Source organism: Phascolarctos cinereus, unplaced genomic scaffold (genome assembly GCF_003287225.1).
Source record: "Phascolarctos cinereus isolate Bilbo 61053 unplaced genomic scaffold, phaCin_HiC Scaffold_2;HRSCAF=192, whole genome shotgun sequence".
Lineage (NCBI taxonomy): Eukaryota > Metazoa > Chordata > Mammalia > Diprotodontia > Phascolarctidae > Phascolarctos > Phascolarctos cinereus.
In genome coordinates this window covers 263745024-263765998 of record NW_027555625.1, presented here as the reverse complement: position 1 = coordinate 263765998, position 20975 = coordinate 263745024, and the positions used below count along the sequence as shown (strand labels likewise).

Genomic DNA, 20975 nt, shown 5'->3' with positions numbered 1-20975 from the left:
GGCTTCAGAGGGTTGTCTGGCATAGGAGTTAATCTTGAGACAAGGCTCCAATGGTGTAAAAGGTAGGCAGTGAGCACCGCCTGCCACCTCCCTCCCCGTCCCTCAGCTCTCCACGTATCAGATCACATGGCAGCTTGGGAGGCCAGCCGGAGTGCTTGAGATCCCTGTCATGTGGCCTCATGGCGGAGCTAAACACTTAGTGCAGGATCCCATAGCAACATCAGTCATAAGCTCCCCTGTCATCCAAGGCAAAACCTAAGCAAGGTTACAGTGGAAAGGGGATAAAGAGGATAGTTAGAGTATAAGCAACAATGTGGAATTAGCTAGGACATTTCGTTCTCTTGATTTTTCCTGAATGTATTGTTAGGCTGAAAACTTTTAGGCAGCGGCATATCTCCTTATGAAGCTTTGAACTATTACAAGACTCAATATAACCAGCACAATGTCATTTACAAGAACATGTGGAGGATTCTGTTATAAATTTATAAGAAATCCTTTCACGGATTTCTGGAAATCCTGGAAATCCAGGAACAAACTGCTCCTGAAAACCTGAGGATCTTCAATCAAATAAAATAAATCAGCAAGTATTTATTAAGCACCTATTAAGCATGTGCCAAGTAGGTGCAGGGGATGCAACAGAGGTTTAAAAGTCCCTGCCCAGCAAGGAGCTTACATTCTATAAGGGGAAATATGTACACACATGGGTGTATGTTGGCTTAATTTGGTCTCACACCAAGTTTTCTTCATATGTTTTTCCCTCTCCTGCTAAGTTCATACCATTCATAATCTCCCACCCTCCTCAAGATTATGCAAAATAAATTTACATTCCATATTGACACTACTCTCAGCTGCCATGTCTCTGTGCTTCGCAAGGAGAGCGTTTGCTGACCATAGCACTTTCTGTGTTCTTTTAGCCTCGTAGTTGTGGCAGTTCATTTATACTGGTTAAACTCACATGGAAAATCGTCACAGTCCATGTTAATGTCTTCCTTTATCCAGTTCCCCTTTTTACCAGTCAGAAGCTTTTTGAATAAGCCAACCTGAAAATGTTGCAATGGCACATATTTCCTTCTCATCTTGATCCTTTCTTCTAATTTAGTCCATTTTGACCTTTACTGGATAACGAGTCAATGCTCTGACTACAAAGAAAAAGCTGATTGGAAACCAATTCCTATATTAGTAACCAATCATTCCCTGTCTATTAAGGATAGGATCTAGAGACTAGACCTGTAATTTTATTAGTTTAGGAAATTTCCTCCACCAATAAAAATTAGAATCTTCTTTGCAAATCAGTCTGGTATCTGCCTAGGGCACCAAGTGGTTAAATGATTTGCCCAATCACAATGCCAGTATTGTCACATACAGTACTTAAAACCATGTCTTCCTGGTTTTGAGGCCAGCTCTTTGCTATGCTATGCTATGTTGACTCTCATCTATTAAATTTATCAAATTACATTTTTGTGATGTTCAGTGTTCACCATGTCTAATATCTCCAAATTTTCTTAAGCTAGATAGGTTTGAGATTTCTCTATAGCCTTTGGACTCACATTTCCTAATTTGGAACCATCATTTCCAACGTATTTTTTACCATTCTCTCCATGCTCACCTTTGCATTGAAATTGTTAAAAGTATTAAAAATGTTGACTTAGTTCACAGAATATTGTTGAAATCTTTATAGATTTTCTTTACCTCATCATCCAGTGCAAAAAACAATACATAAGCTGCAATGGTCTTTATGGTGGTCTTTTTTGTATATTTATCATGAGTACTACAAGGCAAGATAACAATGTGACCCATGAAATAATGTTTCTTCTTGCCTTTGAGCACCCAATGAAACCAAATCCTCTAAAGTCCAATGCCAAAATCTCACAGTGAGATGGAGGTGAGGGAACCCTAAGTTTTCAAAGGCTACACCACCAGGGAGGTATTATCAAGGTACAAAGTCTTTGAGTATGGTGCTAGCAACATATTGTGTGTTGTCCACCCTAGCTAAATAAATATACCCTTATCACAAGTAGACTGATTACTAGTGGGTTGACTATGGCAACCCATGAAACAAAATACAAAATGGTCTTCTGCCTTGGGGACCATCACACTACTGTATTTGTTGTAACGTGGTGGAAAGGTGCTAAAAGGTCTCAATGACCCAATAATTTTGGACTGTATTAATAGTAATTAAAATTTTTGTACTCTAAATGTGACTCCTGTCCAGCCAATTAGCAGTAAAACCACTGAAGGGATTGAACTACATCAATATTGACATGCTCGCTATAAATGAAGCCAGAAAACATAATGAAGTTGCAGGTAACTAGAACTGCTCATAGGTTCTCATAGTGCCATTTCCACCCCCTCCGCTCCTGCTAAAGAGGGGAAAAAAGAGTTGATGGAGTAAATTTCTAATAGCATGTGTAAAGAAATTAACTTCCCCAGACTATCTCTGAGCTGCTTTGTTCTTATCTAGAAAAAGGATGGTAATGAGGTAGAATAGAAAAAGCAATAGATTTGGAGCCGAGAGACATGGATTCAAGTGCTGGCTCTGTTTCGTGACCTTGGGCAATTTAACCTTTCTCAACTTCAATTTTATTCTCTGTAGAATGAGAGGGTTGAACCATATGACCCCTAAACTCCCTTCCAGCTCTGACATACTGTGTGTTTGTGCTTGATAAATCAAAAGTAAAGAAAAATATAAAGCATGTGAAAAATACAAAAATTATACTTGCAAGAGGCTGGGCATTTTGGTTAAATGTCAAGGAAAGGAGAAAGAAAAGTTTTATTTCTCCACCTTCACATAAACTCATCAACTACTATTCAACAAAATAATTCATTGCTTGCCATGTCCAGAATGGCTAGGTTAATCCCCAAACCAAAGTGGCTTAAAATAATTTTGCTGAACAGAAAGCCAAATGAAGATTCTAATTCACTTATCTGATACATTGCCATTCTGCTAAAAGAATCCGCTGTAGTATACAATTTCATTCATTAGAAGGATTATGCACAAACTGCTCATTATTTTTAGCTCTCCTACTGGTAGCAACATAATCAATGTGGGTAGCTTTCCAACATGGTACCTAAAGCCTATTTGAATAAGTGAATTGGCTCAAAATATAGATGCCATTTATTCTATAGGCAAAATGTCCTCGTTATTCTTTATTTTTCATTTTTTGGATACCTTTTGTTTAACATCAGTCTTTTCCTGATATACTCCCTTTAATTCCATAGAACCCTCCCATACATCTTTATGATTTTTGTAGTATTTATATCATTAGTCTCCAGGAAGGAGGCACTGCTATTTATTAACTGGAAAACAAAGGAACATAATCAGTATGAGTCCATGTACTTAACTGAAAACACCTATTTGTGCATGTGGCAATAAATCCTAAATTTGGTGGAAAGGTTCATTCACAATCCACACATAAATATAAAGAGAGCTGAGGAGCACTAACCAAGCCCAAAACAAAGACGATGCACTATTTCATTTGAAGTCTTAAAAATCTTTCTTATTTCCTTTCTTCATCCCTTCTTAGTCAAGCTCACTGTGGCAGCAAGAAGCCCAGACTGAAAGCACTAACACACATTTACCAAAAAAAAAAAATTATATGTTGGGACTTACAAATTCATAAAATTCCCTGACATAGATGTATAATAAAAGCTGACATCTAATCTTGCGAAACCCACACAGTGGGTATACTTATCTCTCCCCCTACCCCCACTCACACTGCCATTCTTCCTTTGGTCCACAGGCAAAGGAGACACATTCTGAGTACGTAGGCACCATAAGATCAAAGAAGCTGCTACTATTCGGTTTTTTTTTGTTGTGTTTTTGCTAGGCAACGGGGTTAAGTGACTTGCCCAGGGTCACACAGCTAGTAAGTGTTATGTGTCTGAGGCCAGATTTGAACTCAGGTCCTCCTGAATCCAGGGCCGGTGCTCTATCCACTGCGCCACCTAGCTGCCCCAAGAAGCTGCTACTATTAGAGGTATTTTCATTCCACAACTTACTTAGAGGTTGGAAACCAACATGAAAGATGCATACAATGTCAAGAGGAATTGCACTGCCAACTTGGAAAAATGCAACAGAGTGGCTTAAGAATTAAACATGGCCCATGAGATGACTGCAAACATTCTACACAGGAGGATTTTTTTCAAGAAGTCCAAATATAGAACTTGTCCTTTTTGCTTAAAGTGCAGGAGGCAGTGCAAAATTTCAAATGTAATATGAAAAATTCCTTTCTTTTCTATACTCTCTTAATACCCCTCTATTTTTAAAAATATGTTTGTGAAGAAACACTTTAAACAATTGTTCCATTTCTTCGTTATTAATGTAATTTATTTATTATTGTATCTTAAAGTATGTGTGTGTGTGTATATATATATATATATATATGTGTGTGTGTGTGTATATATGTATATACATATGTATGTATATATAAATCTGTGGTCTAAATCAGGTAGTTCTTTCTTAACTTCCTTAAAAGAATCATTCCCTGAACCAAGGCTTTCCTCCACAAAGGTGCCTCTTTACAATTATGATAAAAATAATGTGGGTTTTTTCCTCACAAAACTTTGATAACTCATTCTAAGTAGGCCTTTGTTTAGAATAAATTCCCATAGCAGAAAGGAAAGAAAATGAAACTAAGGGAAGCACAAAATTAAAAACCTGCTTAAATAAAAGAAATCCATTTTAAACCTTTGCTACTACTTTCTGCACCATCACAGATACCAAAATAGCAGTATACATTCACTAAAATTATACAGTTTCTAAAAAATGTGGGAAATTTGCCAGCTCTTCCAAACCCCAATCACCTTATAAACTATTCCAGTTAGAAGGAGGGAAGTATTCAGTTTCTTTTTATTTCTCTTGTGGTTTTTAACGATGTTTTGAGATCATCCACTTCCACCATTTATTCCCTGTTTAAAGCATTACCTTCAATCTATACTATCTCACTGCTTCTAGGTTAGTTGTGTAATACTGCCAAGAAAGAGAAAATTTGGGGTGGTTATGGGTTTAATAAAAACAGGTGGATAAGCCCTTGCAGAAACCAAACATCTTGTGCAAAGGGCCTTGTTTAAAAATGTACAAGATAAGCAGAATTCCATTTAAACCAAATGCTTTCCCCAAAGCTTCCCCATGAGGACAGTCAGCTTTTAAAATAGAACTAGAGACATCTGACCCACTATCACCAACTCAGCTTTTTCCAAACAACTTATGTCGTGAAAGAAATCAGGCTTACAACAGCACTAGAGGTGCCCCTCCCCTTGACCCCCACTTTTAAAGATGAGTTTGCTCTGCTGAAAAGTGAGCAAACATTTTGGGCTAGGGAGAAAGAAAAGGCAAAAAATCAACAAGATTAAATCTTAAAAAGGTTTTGTCGTTTCCTATACAAATGTACATCTCTACATTTACAATGTTTGTCCAAGTCTGGTTTCCTTTTCTACAAAGGAAGAACAACAGAACAACATTTCATTTATCTGGCTCTAAGGACACTATCATTAATGCACAAAAGTCCTCTGAAATCCGAGACAGAAAAACATACTCATTTGTAAAGATTACCAATAGAAAATAAGTTTAAATGAGAGTATACAATCTTCCATGTTCTGGGGGAAATGAATGGCCCCAAATTTAAAAATAAATTAACATCTCTATTCTTATTAACTGAGCACCCAAAGCTGCATTTCTTATAATAAATATTTTTTTTTGGTAAATGTTGCCTGTCACTGAGACTCAAGACCTAAGCTATGAAAGTTTTCTTCTTTTTGAATGACTGTCCTGGTTTTCTTTTCTCCTCCTATCCAAGCAATAGTCCCTGTCTAAATGATAGTCTTTCTTATACCCATGCTTTTCTTGTTGTTCTTCTCCGGAAGATAACACTTCTCTTCTGTAGCCAGATCCTTCCTCTTCACTGGATTTTCTTTTGTTTGTGCGCATGGAGATACTTGCAGAGGGAGCTTCAAGTTGTGCTGTCAGGTTGCAACTGCTGGAAGCTGTTACTTCTGAAAAAAGGTGCTCTCTGATATTATTGGGGTCCTGGTGAGTTAAAGGAAGGCCAGGTTCATATGTAGGTGCTGTCACTCTTGGATGCTGGATACTGGATGGTTGTGCATCATTTGGGAACTTCTCAGTGGCATCACGATCATTTCTCTTGGCTAGTCTTGGGTCCCGGACAATAGGTACTTCAGCAGCTTTTGTACCAACTGTAGCTTCGCTGCAGTCAAAGGGCTGAATGTCAGCAGGTAACAAGGAAGTGCTGCTGTGCCGTGGAGAAGCAACAGAAGTGGTCTTAGAAATACCACTGTTAGGTTTGTTCATCACTTCTTCTGGCTTATTGCTGGGGTAAACTATTCTGGGATCTAATGACTTCTGGCACTACAGTGGGAGGGTGTGCTAGGTTTCGCTGTGGCACAGATTTGAGTTTCAAAATTTTCACTGCATCATGCTTATAATTCTTGCCACAGGTCCTAATAATGGCACCTCGTTTCTGAGCATCTTGAATTAGGTGATTCCAATGTTCATTTTCCTTGAAATAAAAGAAGAAAAATGATTACAAAATAAAAACACCAAACATGGACTGTGTGTATGATTAAAGCTTCCATTTCTTAATACATCTAAATAAATTTCTATGACAGTTATAGAGGCAAGGATGAAAGAGAACCCTTGGATTACCACCTAGTAACCCTTGGATACCACCGAGAAATAAGGCTATGTCTCACTTGATCCTTAGATGCATGCTATAAAGTCAGAGGATAGCAAAGAATCTAGAAGTCATAGTGGGCCAGCTATAATCTGATCTCAAACTGTTTACAAAGCAGTAAACATCAAAATTATTTAGTACTGGTTAAAAAAACAGATAATCTGATCAATAGAACAGATTAGATAACAAGACCCAGAAGCAATCAAACACAGTAGCATTGTCTTTAATAGACCTACGGACACCAAATACTGGGAGGAGTAAGGACTACCTATTGACAAAAACTACTGGGAAAACTGGAAAACTATTGGGCAGAAATTAAATTTAGACCAACTTCTCATACCATATACCATAATAACCTCTAAATGAATACAGGACCTAAATATGAAATGTCTTATAAACAAATTCGAGGAGACAGGAAGGAGATACCTTTCATAATTATGTAGAGGAGAATCCTTAAACATAAAACAATGGATAAAAGATAAAATGGACAACTTTATCAAAGTGATCTTCCTAAAGTGAAGTTCTGATAAGTCATTCCCCTACTCAACAAACTCTAGTGGTTTCTTATCATCTTTAGGATCAAATACAGAATTCTCTGTTTGGCATTCAAAACTCTCTATAACCTGGTCCCCTTCTTACCACCTCTTCCCTTCTCTACCCACTCCTCCTCCCACCATACACACTCTGATCCAGCTATACTGGCTTCCTTGAACAAAAAATTACACCTCCTGACTTGGGGCATTTTCACTGGCTGTCTGGAATGCTCTCCCTCCTGGCTTCCCTGGCTTCCTTCAAGTCCTAGGTAAAACCACACCTTCTACAGGAAGCCTCTCTTAATACCCCTTAATTCTAGTGCCTTCCCTCTGTTAATTATTTCAGATTTATCCTTTATATGGCTTGTTTGTACATAGTTATGAGCTCCTTGAGAGCAGGGATTGTCTTTTACCTTTGTGTCCTTGGTGCTTAGCACAGTGCCTGGCATATAGTGAGCACTCAATAAATATTGACTGACATAAAACTGAAAAGTGTGCTAGCAAAATCAATACAGGCAGAATTAAAAAGTAAGCAGTTAACTGGGAAAAAATCTTTGCAGCAAAGTTTTCTGATAAAGGTCTCCACAATATATAGGAAATTGGTATAGATATATAATAGAAAAGAGCCATTCTCCAGTAGACAAATGGTCAGGATATGAATAACCAATTTTCAAAAGAGAAAAGATAAGCTACCAATAAACCATATGAAAAAATGCTTCAAATCACTGGTAGTAAGAGAAATGCAAATTAAAACAACTCTGAGGTTTCTACTTCATGGCAATCATGGTAAAAATAACAAAAGAGGAAAATGACAATGGTTGGATGTGGGAATACCTGCACACTAGTACATTGACAGTAGTGCTGTGAATTGGGTGAACCATTCTGGAAAGTTAATTTGGAACTCTGCCCCAAAAGTCAGTAAACTGCCTATTTTTTGACCCATCAATACCACAACTAGGCTCATATCCCAAAGAAGTCAAAGACAGAGGTCATATGTACAAATATATTTATAGCAGCACTTTTGCTTTAGCAAAGAACTGGAAATAAAATAGAAGCCAAGTCAATACAATAAACAATGACAATGCTATCGAAATTAATGTATTCATTCAATGCCATACCAAATCACCAAAGGATTACTTTACAGATATGGGAAAAATAATAACAAAATTCATCTGAAGGGGAAAAGTTTAAATAATTTAAATAAAAGAAAAATAATTTGGCACCAGTTAAAAAAATAGAGATCAATAGTTAAAAAAAAAGAGAGAGAAATCATTGGAACAGATTAAGTACGGAACATAAAGAAGCAAAAGAACAAAGCAGCCAAGTGTTTGAGACACCCAAAGATCCTATGTATAAAAGTAAAGCCTTACTGGACAAAAACTAGGAAAATTGGAAAGCAGTCTGGTAGAAATTAGTTTTAGATCAGTATGTCACACTATATATACACCAAGATAAGCTCCAAATGGATACATGACAAGACATAAAATATCACATCATAAATAAAACAGAGGAGCAAGGAAAAAATACCTTTCAGATCTACTGATAGGGGAATAGTTCATGGCTAAGTGAGGTATATATAGAGAGAAGACAAAAGATAAAATACACATATTAGTTTTTGCACAACATCTTTGCAACAAGTTTTTTCTGATAAAGGTCTCATTTCCAAAATATATAATGAACTGATTCAAATTTCTTCTAAGAGCTATTCTCTAATTTATAAAAAATGGCCAAAGGAACTGACAGTGTTCAAAGTAAGAAATTCAAGCAATTAACAATCACATGAAAAAAATGCTCTAAATCATTCATTCACTAATAATTCTAATAACTAATAACTTAAGAAATGTGAATTAAGCAGTTGAGGGTCCACCTTACAACTCTCAGACTGGCAAAGCTGATGAAGAGTTGAAAGGAAAACAGACACATCTGATGAATTGTTGGTTAAGCTGCGAAATGGTTTAGTCCACACTGGAAAGCAACTTGGAACTGCCAAATAGTTATCAAACTGGGCATACCCTATAACCCAGTGATACTAATACTCTATCTAAACCTCAAAGAGATCAAAGAAAAAGGAAAAGGATCTATAGCACAAAAGTATTTAGAATAGTTATTTTTGTAGTGGCAAAGAACAAAAAAGCATATCCATTAACTGGGGAATGTGTGAACAAATTATGACATGCTAATACAAGGGAATACTATTGGTTCAGTAAGAAATGATGAAAGGAATGGTTTCAGAGAAACCTGGACAAACTTGTATGAACTAATGCACAGTGGAGTGAGCAGAACCAGGAGAACAATTTAAACGACAATGACACTGAAAAGACAAGCAACTCTGAAAGACTTAAGAACTATAATTAATGTAATGACCAACCACAAATCTAGAGGATCATTTATATTGCCCACCCCCTAAGAGGTGATGGATTCAAGACGCAGAATGAGAAATATATTTTTAGACATGGCCAATGTGGGAATTTGTTTTACCCAAGGGTACAATGCTAAGCCTAAAGACCTGAGTTCAAGTCTGGCTTCAGACACTCACTAGCTGTGTGGCCCTGGGCAAGTCACTTAACTCCAACTGCCTCACCAAAAAGCAAAAAAAAAAAAAGTTTAAAAACTCTTGTAGGGTGAAGTGACTTTAAAAGATCAATGATAAAAAGCATGCCTCCCACCTCTTGGTATAGAGGTGATGAATATGACTTACATTTCCAAATACAGGAAAAGGGATTTATTTTCCAAGTCGTCTTACTTCTTGGCAAGGCTACAAAGTCTAAAAGTTAGGTCATTAAGAAATGTTAGGGAGACAAGAGGAATGGGAAAAGGAGGTAGAGAAAAGTTACTTCTTTTTAAGTTTTTAGGCAATTGGGGTTAAGTGACTTGTCCAGGGTCACACAGCTAGAAAGTGTTAAGTGTTTGGTCTGAGGCTGGATTTGAACTCAGGTCCTCCTGACTTCACGGCTGGTGCTCTACCCACTGCGCCACCTAGCTGCCCCCGAAAAAGGAGAATTCTTAAAAGAGAGAACGGAGTAGTATTGTCCAAATGTCACATATAGCAATGAAGTGGAGTATATACACCCCATATGAGGCTTATTAACCTTTGCTTATAGAGTGAGTTTTTCTGTATTACCCATTATGGAGCATGGGAAAAGGTTGTCACAGATTTTTATCCCATAGGAAGGTCATAAACTGTATGTGATCCACACAGAAATGTAGCTCTTACTTTTTCGTTTTTTACCTAAGTTTTGTTAAGTAATGCAATCCTACAATCTCAGAACAATTCTGGGAACAAACTATTGACCTTAGTTCCCCCACGTAGTTTCTACTTCAATCATTTTCTTGATGGGGATATGGGATATCTGAACGTAAAAAAGACTGAAACCAAGTTCCAAGATTACAATTTAGGAAGTATGCTACGTGCTTTGTTCCCCACTATTCTTAGCATTAACTTCCAAAAGTTAAGATAATTTTAAAGTCATAATCTAGTTAAGCAGCATAACGGCAAGAGCATTTGTAATAAAAAGACCTGAATTCAAATCTTCCTCACTCCATTACCCACTGTGACCACAGGCAAGTCCCTTCCCCCCTCTAGGCCCGTTTCCTCCTCTGTAAGATGAGGGTGCTGAACTAGTTGATATCTAAAGTCTCTTTGAGTTGTAAATACTGTCAATTTTTGAGTTAAAGAATGAATACAGTACTTGGATGCCCTCTAGTGGAAATAAAAGAAATCCTAGAGCCCGAGATTTTACTATTTTTTCTGCAAATTCAATCAGACTACTTATTTAAGAAAATGAGGATTTAGTTATCAGAAGGCAGCTCCCTGCCATCATATTATTTAGAAAAGAGAAAACTGCCAAAAGAAGGGTTATCATTTGTCCAGTGCCACCTCAAACTAAGAAAAAACATCACCAATGGACAGCCAGTAGGGCTGACTTCCAAAATAATAATGTAATAAATAAAGTAATAAAATAATGAAGAAGGGAAGAGAAAAACAAAGACACACTTAACCTTCCTCCTTTCTCCCCCCACTCTTACCTTTTCAGTATCTTGGACTGAGCTGGAAAAATCAATAGCGAAAATAAAATATGTATGCTGGGACAGGTGGCAGAGAGAAGAAATGGGTAGTTCTGTGGGGAGCTGGAAGGAATTCCAAAGGAGAGAAGCACCCTTTGTTTATACACCCAAAATATGGGATATTTCACTTCTTGTTTCAGGAACAAATGAAATAATAGCTTATTAAAATTAACAGGAAAAAAAATCTGCAGACCTACTACTGAGCAGACCCCAAGATAAGCTACAGAAAAATTCTAGCAGAGATGCGAAGAAAGAAAAAAAGAAAAGCAATGTACCTACCATTAATGTCCTCAAATGTCCAAGGATAAACAGACTATATTTGGCTCGAGTAATGGTTACATTCAATCTTTGCAAACTTGCCAGAAACCTAATAAATGACACAAAATTAAATGTTCTTTCTAAAGAAGCAAACTTTTATTAGTTTAAACAAAGACACAAGCTATATGTTAGCATTTTTTGATGCTCCTTCGCTATAAAGATCAAATCGCTTTTTTACTTGCTCTGTCACATCAGGTATATCTACAGAAAAGCGATTTCCTGTTTTTCACTGCTGCTTTCCAACTCAGCCAACTCTGAATGTGACTCACCTATCACCTTTCAACATTAAGTCTAAGTCAATCAGGAGAGCAGAGACTATACATTTCACCAGAGAAGATTCTGAGCCTTAGACACTACATATGAGACATAATTCATACATGTGCCTTTTAAATTCAATATATTTAAAATCTTTTCTCCTTTTAACGATAACTTGGGAGCTGCTGAGATAGCACATACGTGTTCTGGAAAGCACTATTCTACTATCTTTTATTAATCCTAAAAAAGATAAAATAGGAGGCAATGGAAATCCATGATTCCTATCACCACCCCAGATCAAAGTACCTTCATGATGACTGAGTAATACCACCTACTCATGTCAGAAAGCATTGCCATGCCCTTAGACTCTTTAATAGCTAGATTAACAGTAAACAGTTGGACATTACACATGACTAGAAGTGGCAACTAGAAACGAAGAGAAAAAAACCTGCATGCTAATAAACAATCATATACCTCAAAAATAGCAATTCCTATTGCAAATATACTTAATCTGCTTTGGTTTATCTTAAATTTACTTAATGAAGCAAAGAACAGATCCATATTGCAAAATGAAGTCAATATATAGGTGCTGAAAGAAGTATCAGTGGATCTATTCCACTTCTTAAAAGAAACAAAATACAGATACTATATAGGAAACTTTCATTTTTCATAACAAGCTTCAGAGTGGTAAAAGCAAACAATATTACATTTAGCATTGAAAAGTTTTTTTAAATACGACAGATAAACCTTTTAATAAGTTAAGTCTAATGCCCAGAAAAAAGACTGACCTTCGAAACACATAAACAGAGAAAAGAGAGACATACCCAATTGAGCCTTGTGAAGTATTTGCTCTGACACATGTAACAATAACACAATCCTTCTGACGACCCTGGAATGCATCCACAGTGTCAACTTCCCCTGGTCTATTTAAGAAGAAAAAAAAAATCTCAATATGGAGAAGTATGTATACAAGGGAAAGGCACTTAACCAATAAGTTAGGAGTCTGGGGTTCTAGTCCTAGCTCTGTAAGTATGCATGAAATCACTTAACCTCTCTGATTCATTTCCCTTATCTGTGAGATAGGAACAATACCACCTGCTCTACCTACCTTCGGGCCTGCAGTGAAGCTCAAATGAAATAATACATACATCTTGTATTTTTGTCTCTACCTCTGACTTCCTTCTATAGGGGTTGGCAAATTGAGGCCTGCTCACTGGTTTACATATCAGTTGCTTTTGCATTACAATGGCAAAGTTGAGTAGAACACATATATGGAGCTCTCAGGGTTTCAAATTGCTGCTCAGTGCACTACATATCATAGTGATGCAGTTATAACTCTAGAGCAGAGTACCCCACATATTGCTGTGACTTTTTTTTTAATTTCCAGTATATACTCATCATATCAAAACAAGAAGAGAAAAGTGGACTTGGAATATTGTGCTTTTAAGGAACAGTGGGGCATAAATTATTTTGTTATAGAATCAAACAGCAAAGCATTGTTTTTATTACACAATGACACCATAGCTTTGCTAAAAGAATACAAAATAAATCAATATTACCAGATTAAGTACTCATCACAATATTCCCAACTCAGAACAGTCAGAAAGATTAGAAAATTTAAAAATACCTCATCAGCAAAACTTCTTGACAAAAATTAAAAAGGAAAATGAACCTGCAACCAAAGTATGTGCCAAGTTGATTACTTATTAAGGAAGTAAAGAACGCCATTCACTAATGGTGAGTTAGTTAAATCACATTTGACTGCAGTAGCCAAAAAAATGTGTCCAGTGAAAACGATTTGCTTAAGACCATGAGTCTTTCAGCTCAATTAAAATCATGTGCTCATGGATTGATATCAGTATTTGGTAGTACCTATCTGCGTCAAAAGACATTTTCAAAGATTAAATACATAAAATATCATTACAGATCAGCATTAGTAGAAGAACATTTTACAAAAAATTTTGATGATAGGGAACATTAACTTTGAACCTCAATTAGGTGAAATGTTATTCCTCCCCCAATAATTCCATTCTTCTCCTTACTAGACTTGTATTCCAAAAATATTATAATGTATTGTTGTTATTATTATTATTATTTTGAATTTTGCCAACAAAAATTGGTGGAAATTTGTTTTCTATCTTATTACATCAGTACAGTATCTACATAGTATCTCCAGTTTTTCCTCCTGGACTACAAAACCTAAAATATTTACTATTTGGCCCTTTACAGAAAAAGCCCTGGTATAAAGAATTCCCAGTATGGAAACTCTCTCTACAGACAGAGATAGGGCAACTCATCTCTAACATATAGTCTTTTAGAACATTGCCTGGGGGCACTGAGAAGTGACTTGTCCATGGTCATATATAGAAAGGGTAAGATATGAATTCAGGCTTTTCTGACTCTAAAACCAGCTCTCTAACCACTATTGTATATTGCCTTCCAACACATGTGAATATATTTTAGAAATTGTAAAGTACTAAAAATGCCTTGTAAATTTAAGTATTTTATAATTAGATAAGCATTATGTTTATATAAACAGTCAGTATCTTTGAGTAGCTGAAAGTGAGCTACATATTCTTAATATTTAATCCTTAACATCCCTGTTGAGATAGAGAATGGTAATAAAACATAATCTTGTTTTTATACACAAAGAAGCTAAAGCTCAAAGCTGTAAATATAGAAGTCAAAAAGGACAAAGGTGGGGAAGAGTCTCACTTCCCTAAACAGAATTAAGGACACTTTGGGCATTATATTTTAAGTTTGCTAACAAAGACTAATGTTGAATTAATTAGCCATTAAATTTAATTCATATGTAGCTGTTACTCAATTTTGCTATGTGTAAAGAGAATTCACCAAGTCCCTAAATAACAAGTCAGGGCTTCAGGGGTAGGGGTGAGATGGGGAGAGTGGGGCAGGATTCCTCATTTTTTCCTAGATAACCACTGCATTCTCCACAACTACTATTCCAAAACTTTTTACACTATCCTCAAGTCCTTAAGCCCAATCCAGCCCCGCTAAGTTTTAGCAGATGACTTCACCTATGAATTATTTTCAAAATGAGGGAGGCCACATCACATGAATTCCTCCTTCAAGTTCTCTCCTCTTTACCTCAAACTTTTCGGAATTTTATCAACTCTCTTTCCCTCATTCTTGCCTCTAAAGTGTTCCTTGTCTCCCTGACCAAAGTTAATCCTGCTACCTATGGTCCCGACTCTATCACTTCCCCATTCTATCTATTATCCTCTATACTTCCCTGTGCCTGCACACAGTTCTCTAAAATCCTAAAACGTGAAAAAAACAAAAAAACCCAACCAACCCAACCCTCTGCTTAACTCCCCTGCTATCCTACCCTTCTTTTTCCATACCATATTTTTTCTGCCTTGCCCCCCCATTTAGTCTTCTCTTTTGCCATTTTTCTCAAAAACAGTAGTGTAAATTTGCTGCTTAAGCCCCCTTTACCTGTTTCTTTCAAATTCTTTGTCCAATTCCTGTTGAATCATCATCTTTTGTGCTTTGTAATGTGTGATTATACCGATGTTACGTATAGTAATATCCTTTCTTTTGTCTTTGATCAGCTTAATTAATTCCATTACTAGTTTTATTTCTTGGACATTAACATAGGAGCTATATGAGAAAAATAACCAAAAAAAAACCACTGATAACCATTAGCTGCCAATTAAATACAGTTTATATAACTAATATAGTTCCATATTCTGTTGCCCAGAATCTCAATAAGTTTTGAAATGCTTACCTGATAAAAGTTACAATTGCTGAGCATTAGTACTAGTAGTCTGATTTACTATGAGTTATCTAACATTATGCAAAATAAAAGGAAGGGTCCTTCCCCTTTGAACGTTTCCTGCTGTCAACATCTGTCCAGGGTAGGACATGTTACACGATTCAAGTATGAAGCAAGATCCATAAATGCTAAATTAATTTATAGGTGGGCCATATAATTATATCAAAAGCTTTGAATATAGACATTAAAGTCTCAACAACTTCTAAATGAGTAAGACAACACTATTACAGAATATAATGACAGACAATGAAAATCTATCTGTAATGGGTAAATTAAATACTAAACAGAATCAGAATTATCTAACAACGCAACAGTCAGTAGCCAATTAAAGAAGAGTAATCGAACTTCTTTGAGTAACAAAATCTGCCTATAATACAGAAAAAAAGATGGACAAAATTTCATTTCATTATTTTGGTTTTCAAAAAATTATGAGAATTGAGTAAAATATCATTTAAAAATTCTTCATTTCTTACGCAACTCAGAACTCACTTAGAGCCTGATGCTTTACACATGGTTAGAAAAAGAAACTTTGTTCTAATGAAAACTGGGTCCTCAAAAAAGGTCTACTGAACAGAAGTCATGTAACTATTTTGGTACAAGTGAGAGAACATGACTCAAAAAAAAAATATACAACATGTCCTGGTCAAAATAAAACTGTTTACTCAGGAAGGGCACTAGGAGGAGAGGTTCTGCCTATATTAAGACTCTGGCTCTGTAATACCAGATCTACCAATATTCTACAATGGCAGGAGTTAAAAGGAAAGCCAGGAAAGGACAAGGTAGCACCTTCAAGGTGGGGACTCATTTTGTTTTTGAATTTCCATCCCACTGTTTAACATGATGCATTGCAAAAAGTACTTAAAAAAAGGTTTGCGGAATTGAACTTGAGTCACAACTGCTCTTTTAATCATGCCCACCTAACAATCAGTTAAGTCAATCGTGACTTGTCTGACTTGAGATTGTTTATGGATTTAGGGAAAAAATATTTTTAAAAAACCCTTCACCTGCTTTCCTTAAGAACATTAAAAAAAACCTCGGGTATAGCGTTGGAACTGGAAATATAGTAGACATAGTGATGAATGTACAGGCATAAAGAAGAAAAAGCAGAAGTAATTAAACAACATTATGAGAAAGTAGAAATGTGTATATATCATTACATATTTCTATTTTATTTCTCTATTATTCATTATCTATCAAGGAACTGGCAAGTTTTTGTTTTATCCTCACTCAATGGTAAAGCTGAGGTCAAAATAAAGATGCAAACCAGTGACAAAATGGACCCATTGTATGCTAACTATGATCTGAATGAATCTGTTGAATAGCATTCCTCAGAGAGAAAGTATAAGTACATATACAGATAACTAGCCTTATGATAAAGGCATCTCAATCTTGGTGTTAGTAAAGACCACGTTTTCTATTCCTCTGAAGTATATGATCTTTATTAGTTGAATACCAAGACAATACCAAGCAACCCTTATACTAGCTCAAGTGGGATACTACACCCATATCCTTGTCCACCAGAGTGATGAACAATCACGTCCTAAGTCCTAGAGACCTAACTGAGGAAATATATTGTGATATGGGGGAAGAATCTTATAGGACTAACAGATTTTAGTGAAGGAAACTATATGGCAGCTAAATGGTGTAGTGGATAGCACTGGACATGGAGTCAGAAAGTCTGGAGTTCACATCCAGTCTCAGACATTAACTAGCTGCTACTCGCTTAACTTCTACCTGTCTCCTTTTCCTTCTCTGTAAAATGAGGGTAGTAATAGCACCTACCTCCCATGGTTGTTTTAAGGGTCAAATGAAATGAAATTTGTAAAGCACTTTGCAAATCTTAAAATATATAAGTTATATATAAAAATATATAAATTATATAAAATATAAAAACCAAATATATAAATGCCTGATATGATAACGATGCTCCCTCCTAGTCAGTCAACAAGTATATATTAAGTGCTTACTACATGCCAAACACTGAAGTAAACATCAGGGATACAACTACAATCAAAATCAACAACAACAACAACAAAATAGTCCTGGTCCTCAAGAAGGTTACAGTCTTAGGCGGAAAGGCCTCCACATGCCAGGGGAAGAGGAGGTACCTTTGGGGATGTGGTAGGGAAGTTCAGAGAATGAGGGATGGCTAGTCAGGACTCTTCTCCCAAATGGAGGCTCTGGGAAGAACCCATCAATGAGAGAAAGGGTTGTGGGGCCAGAGAGAAAAAGCTGCTAAAGCCTGGTGCAAAAGACACAGAGTAAAGCATGGCTGGTTTGGATCCTTCTTCAAAATGGAGGCTCAAAGAACTCACCAATGGGAGAAGAGACTTGCAGGGAGGGAGGAATAACATAGCAGAGGCATGGGAGTGAAGTCTGAAGAACCAAGATTAAATAGTTGGTCCACTGTTGTAGGCTTTATACTCTGGGGCAACGGCAGGTAAGTAAGCCCATTCACTCCCTTTCCCCTTCTCTGACCCTCTTCACTATTCATTGAGAATGTGTCAGTAGCACAGGATGAATAAGAAGAAGTGGCTTTCGATTACATTATCTTTCACCAAAGACCCACACCTCTTCTGAACTTCCCTTTTTTCCCCACAGGGCACCAATATCTTTCTAGTCTCTTAGCTTAATCTCCTTACTCTAGATTCCAAAGTGCCCCCTTCAGTTACCAATATTCTCTCAACAAGTCAAATCTGATGGTCTTTTCTCAATCCTCTGGTCTTCTCTGTAGCATCTGACACCACTGAAAACCGCCCCACTCTCAACTCCTGAATACTTTCCTCTCTGGGTTGTCATGACAGTACTCTCTTGGTTCTCTTTTTACCTGTTTGACTACTCCTGATTAGTTTCTTATCTTGGTTCATTATACATATCATAACCCCTAACTGCAAACCAACCATTAGGCTCTGTCCTATGCTCTCTATCCTCTGTATACTTTCCCATTTGGTAAAATGGCATCAACTCTTTCTTACGCGTTTTTAAGAGTGATTCTTTGGCCTCCACTACCTGAGGGACAGGTATATTACATTTAAATTCTTTCCTAGGATTCTCCAAAACCTTTAAGGTTTGAGGGCGTCTAGTCTTTGTCATTGGCTTCATTCCTCAATGACTATGTTCTCTCAATTTTAGGAGGCACCTACACCCCAGTTATATTCAACCACTTAACAGTAAGATTTGCTTTTTACAAAGGAATAAGTATAATATGTTAGCATCACAATCAAGACTTATTAAAAGAGTCAGTTTCATCTTGGAACCTTTAAAATTCTAATAGTAGCGAAGAAGGCATTGTAATGAGACAAAGGCTAATTGGTTAAATTAAAGGAAAATCAGGTGAACTTAAGGATAGTTATTCTAGGGAAGGTCCCTGGGAAGGGAACACAGTAGTTTTGATGTGTCTATACCTGATCCTAATATAACATGGAGGTATTCCCAGAACAGGAAAATGTCCTAAGTCTACTTTTGGATAGATGAGTCCCTCCCAAAAGGTACCTTGGCAGAGACAGGACACCTTGTCACTGGGAAATCAATCAGAACTTATTAAGTACCTACTTTGTGTCTGTTGCTACGCTAATCACTGGGAATACAAAGATGAAAAGCAAATAGTATCTATTCTCAAGGAACAAATTTAGGATACATTCTGTAGGGAACAGGTATAAAGTCCTCAAGCTTCATTAGCAAGAATGTCTATTGAGGTTGTGCACCTAGGTTTACCTACAAAGCATCACAGATAGGGTCCTCTGAAAGGTGAAGAAACACCTAAGGAAAGAATATGTAAGGAGATTCTGGCAGAGCAAAAGAATTTTCTATCTCTTCTTTCTGTACTTTAGTTGTTGCAACACGCCTGCTATTATTGGGTCTCAGGAAAATCTTCTATTTACAGGCTCTAAACATGAACTAAGCAAATAATTCTAATTAAAAGGATAGTTAAAGTTAAGGGGAACAGTTGAGGCAGAAGTTACACAATGAGACTTTGGTTAAAATGGAGAAGCCATCAACTGGGATAGTTGAAAGGCCAATGTAACTCAGCATGATACACGACGTTTGTGGGAGGCATTTTTAATATGATAAAAAACATTCCAAGCCATATCCTGAACCAGAGGAATAAGAAAAGGACTTACTCATTTTCCCGTCTCTCTGAACCATCTCCTACATCAAACACAAGGTAAGGCTGGAACGGCCAGTCGGATGTACATCGGCTCTCTTCAGTCAATCTATGAGCATTATCAATGGTTATCAAAATATCATTCTGTTAGCATTTACAAAAACAGATTTTAGGGGACTGATTTTCTCCTATAAATGTGGGATATATAGAGGTTAAACACTGCCCTCCTTATATACCACCATGGTGCTCAGAATAGCAATCTAGATAACTGTTACAATTTATGAATTTCATAATGGCCTGAAATAGTAAAGAAATGTGAATACAATGCTTGAAATGTACTAACCTTTCAAAGCATCTAAACTTACAAGTAAAACACATCAACCACTAACAAACTGAACTGACCTGTTTGTTTTCAAAGTTCTGTTATAAATATAACTAGATGGGAAGAGGCATATATCAGGATGCATCCTGTATTGAACTGTCAGCTGCAAAACAGGTGATCTACTGATCACATTCTGTTTCACCTGTTCTTCCAGGTGTTTGTATAATCGAGCCATCATTGACTGGTCATAACCATGCTCCTGTGCTTTCTGCCAGGGAGAAAAGAAGTAATTCATTAGAATTAGTTTATATTTCTTCACTAACATAAAAAAATATTTATTGGGAATCTGAAATACGTTTTGAACATGTTAAGTTTTAGATAACTATCAAACATGGAATGAATAGCACGATTCTAGGTTCTAAAAGATCACAAACTCTCCCAAATCTATGGCGAGCCAAAACTAAGCAGAAAATGTAATCTTAAAAAAGATTTAAAAATCTCAGAAATTGTAATACTGTAAACTTTCAATTATTCATCAAAAGAATACCTGGAGCAAATTTTAAAATACAAAACAGGCATCCCCTAGTCAATGAACAAACTTCTGGGCTGCTTCTCTATAAAACTGGTATGTACTGTTGAAATGCCAATAAATATATTTTACTCTCAATCTGAGACACACATGAATACGAAGAGAAAATCTACAACCAAAACCATAAAAGCATAATGATATCTATAGACAAAAACAGGAATGACTACTTTTCTCATTTGGGATTATGGGAACTACAACTTCCATTTGGAAGTACAAATTTATACTAATGACTAAATAAATTCTCTATACTAATAACTAATCTTATAATTACCACTGCTTGTAGTTACAATCAACCTTAGA

At 36.5% G+C, this 20975-nt stretch overlaps 1 protein-coding gene across 1 annotated transcript in view; it reads right to left on the bottom strand.

Annotated features, from left to right (window-relative positions):
• Nucleotides 1-558: 558 nt before the first annotated feature.
• Nucleotides 559-20975, bottom strand: part of SETX (senataxin) — a 59757-nt gene continuing 39340 nt past the window's right edge. Inside the window, 7 exon segments of the mRNA XM_020973542.2 lie at nt 559-6331; nt 6333-6515; nt 11567-11654; nt 12685-12783; nt 15320-15484; nt 19781-19873; nt 20167-20354. Coding sequence (XP_020829201.1) covers nt 5735-6331; nt 6333-6515; nt 11567-11654; nt 12685-12783; nt 15320-15484; nt 19781-19873; nt 20167-20354 — 1413 coding nt within the window. The 3' untranslated portion in view covers nt 559-5734.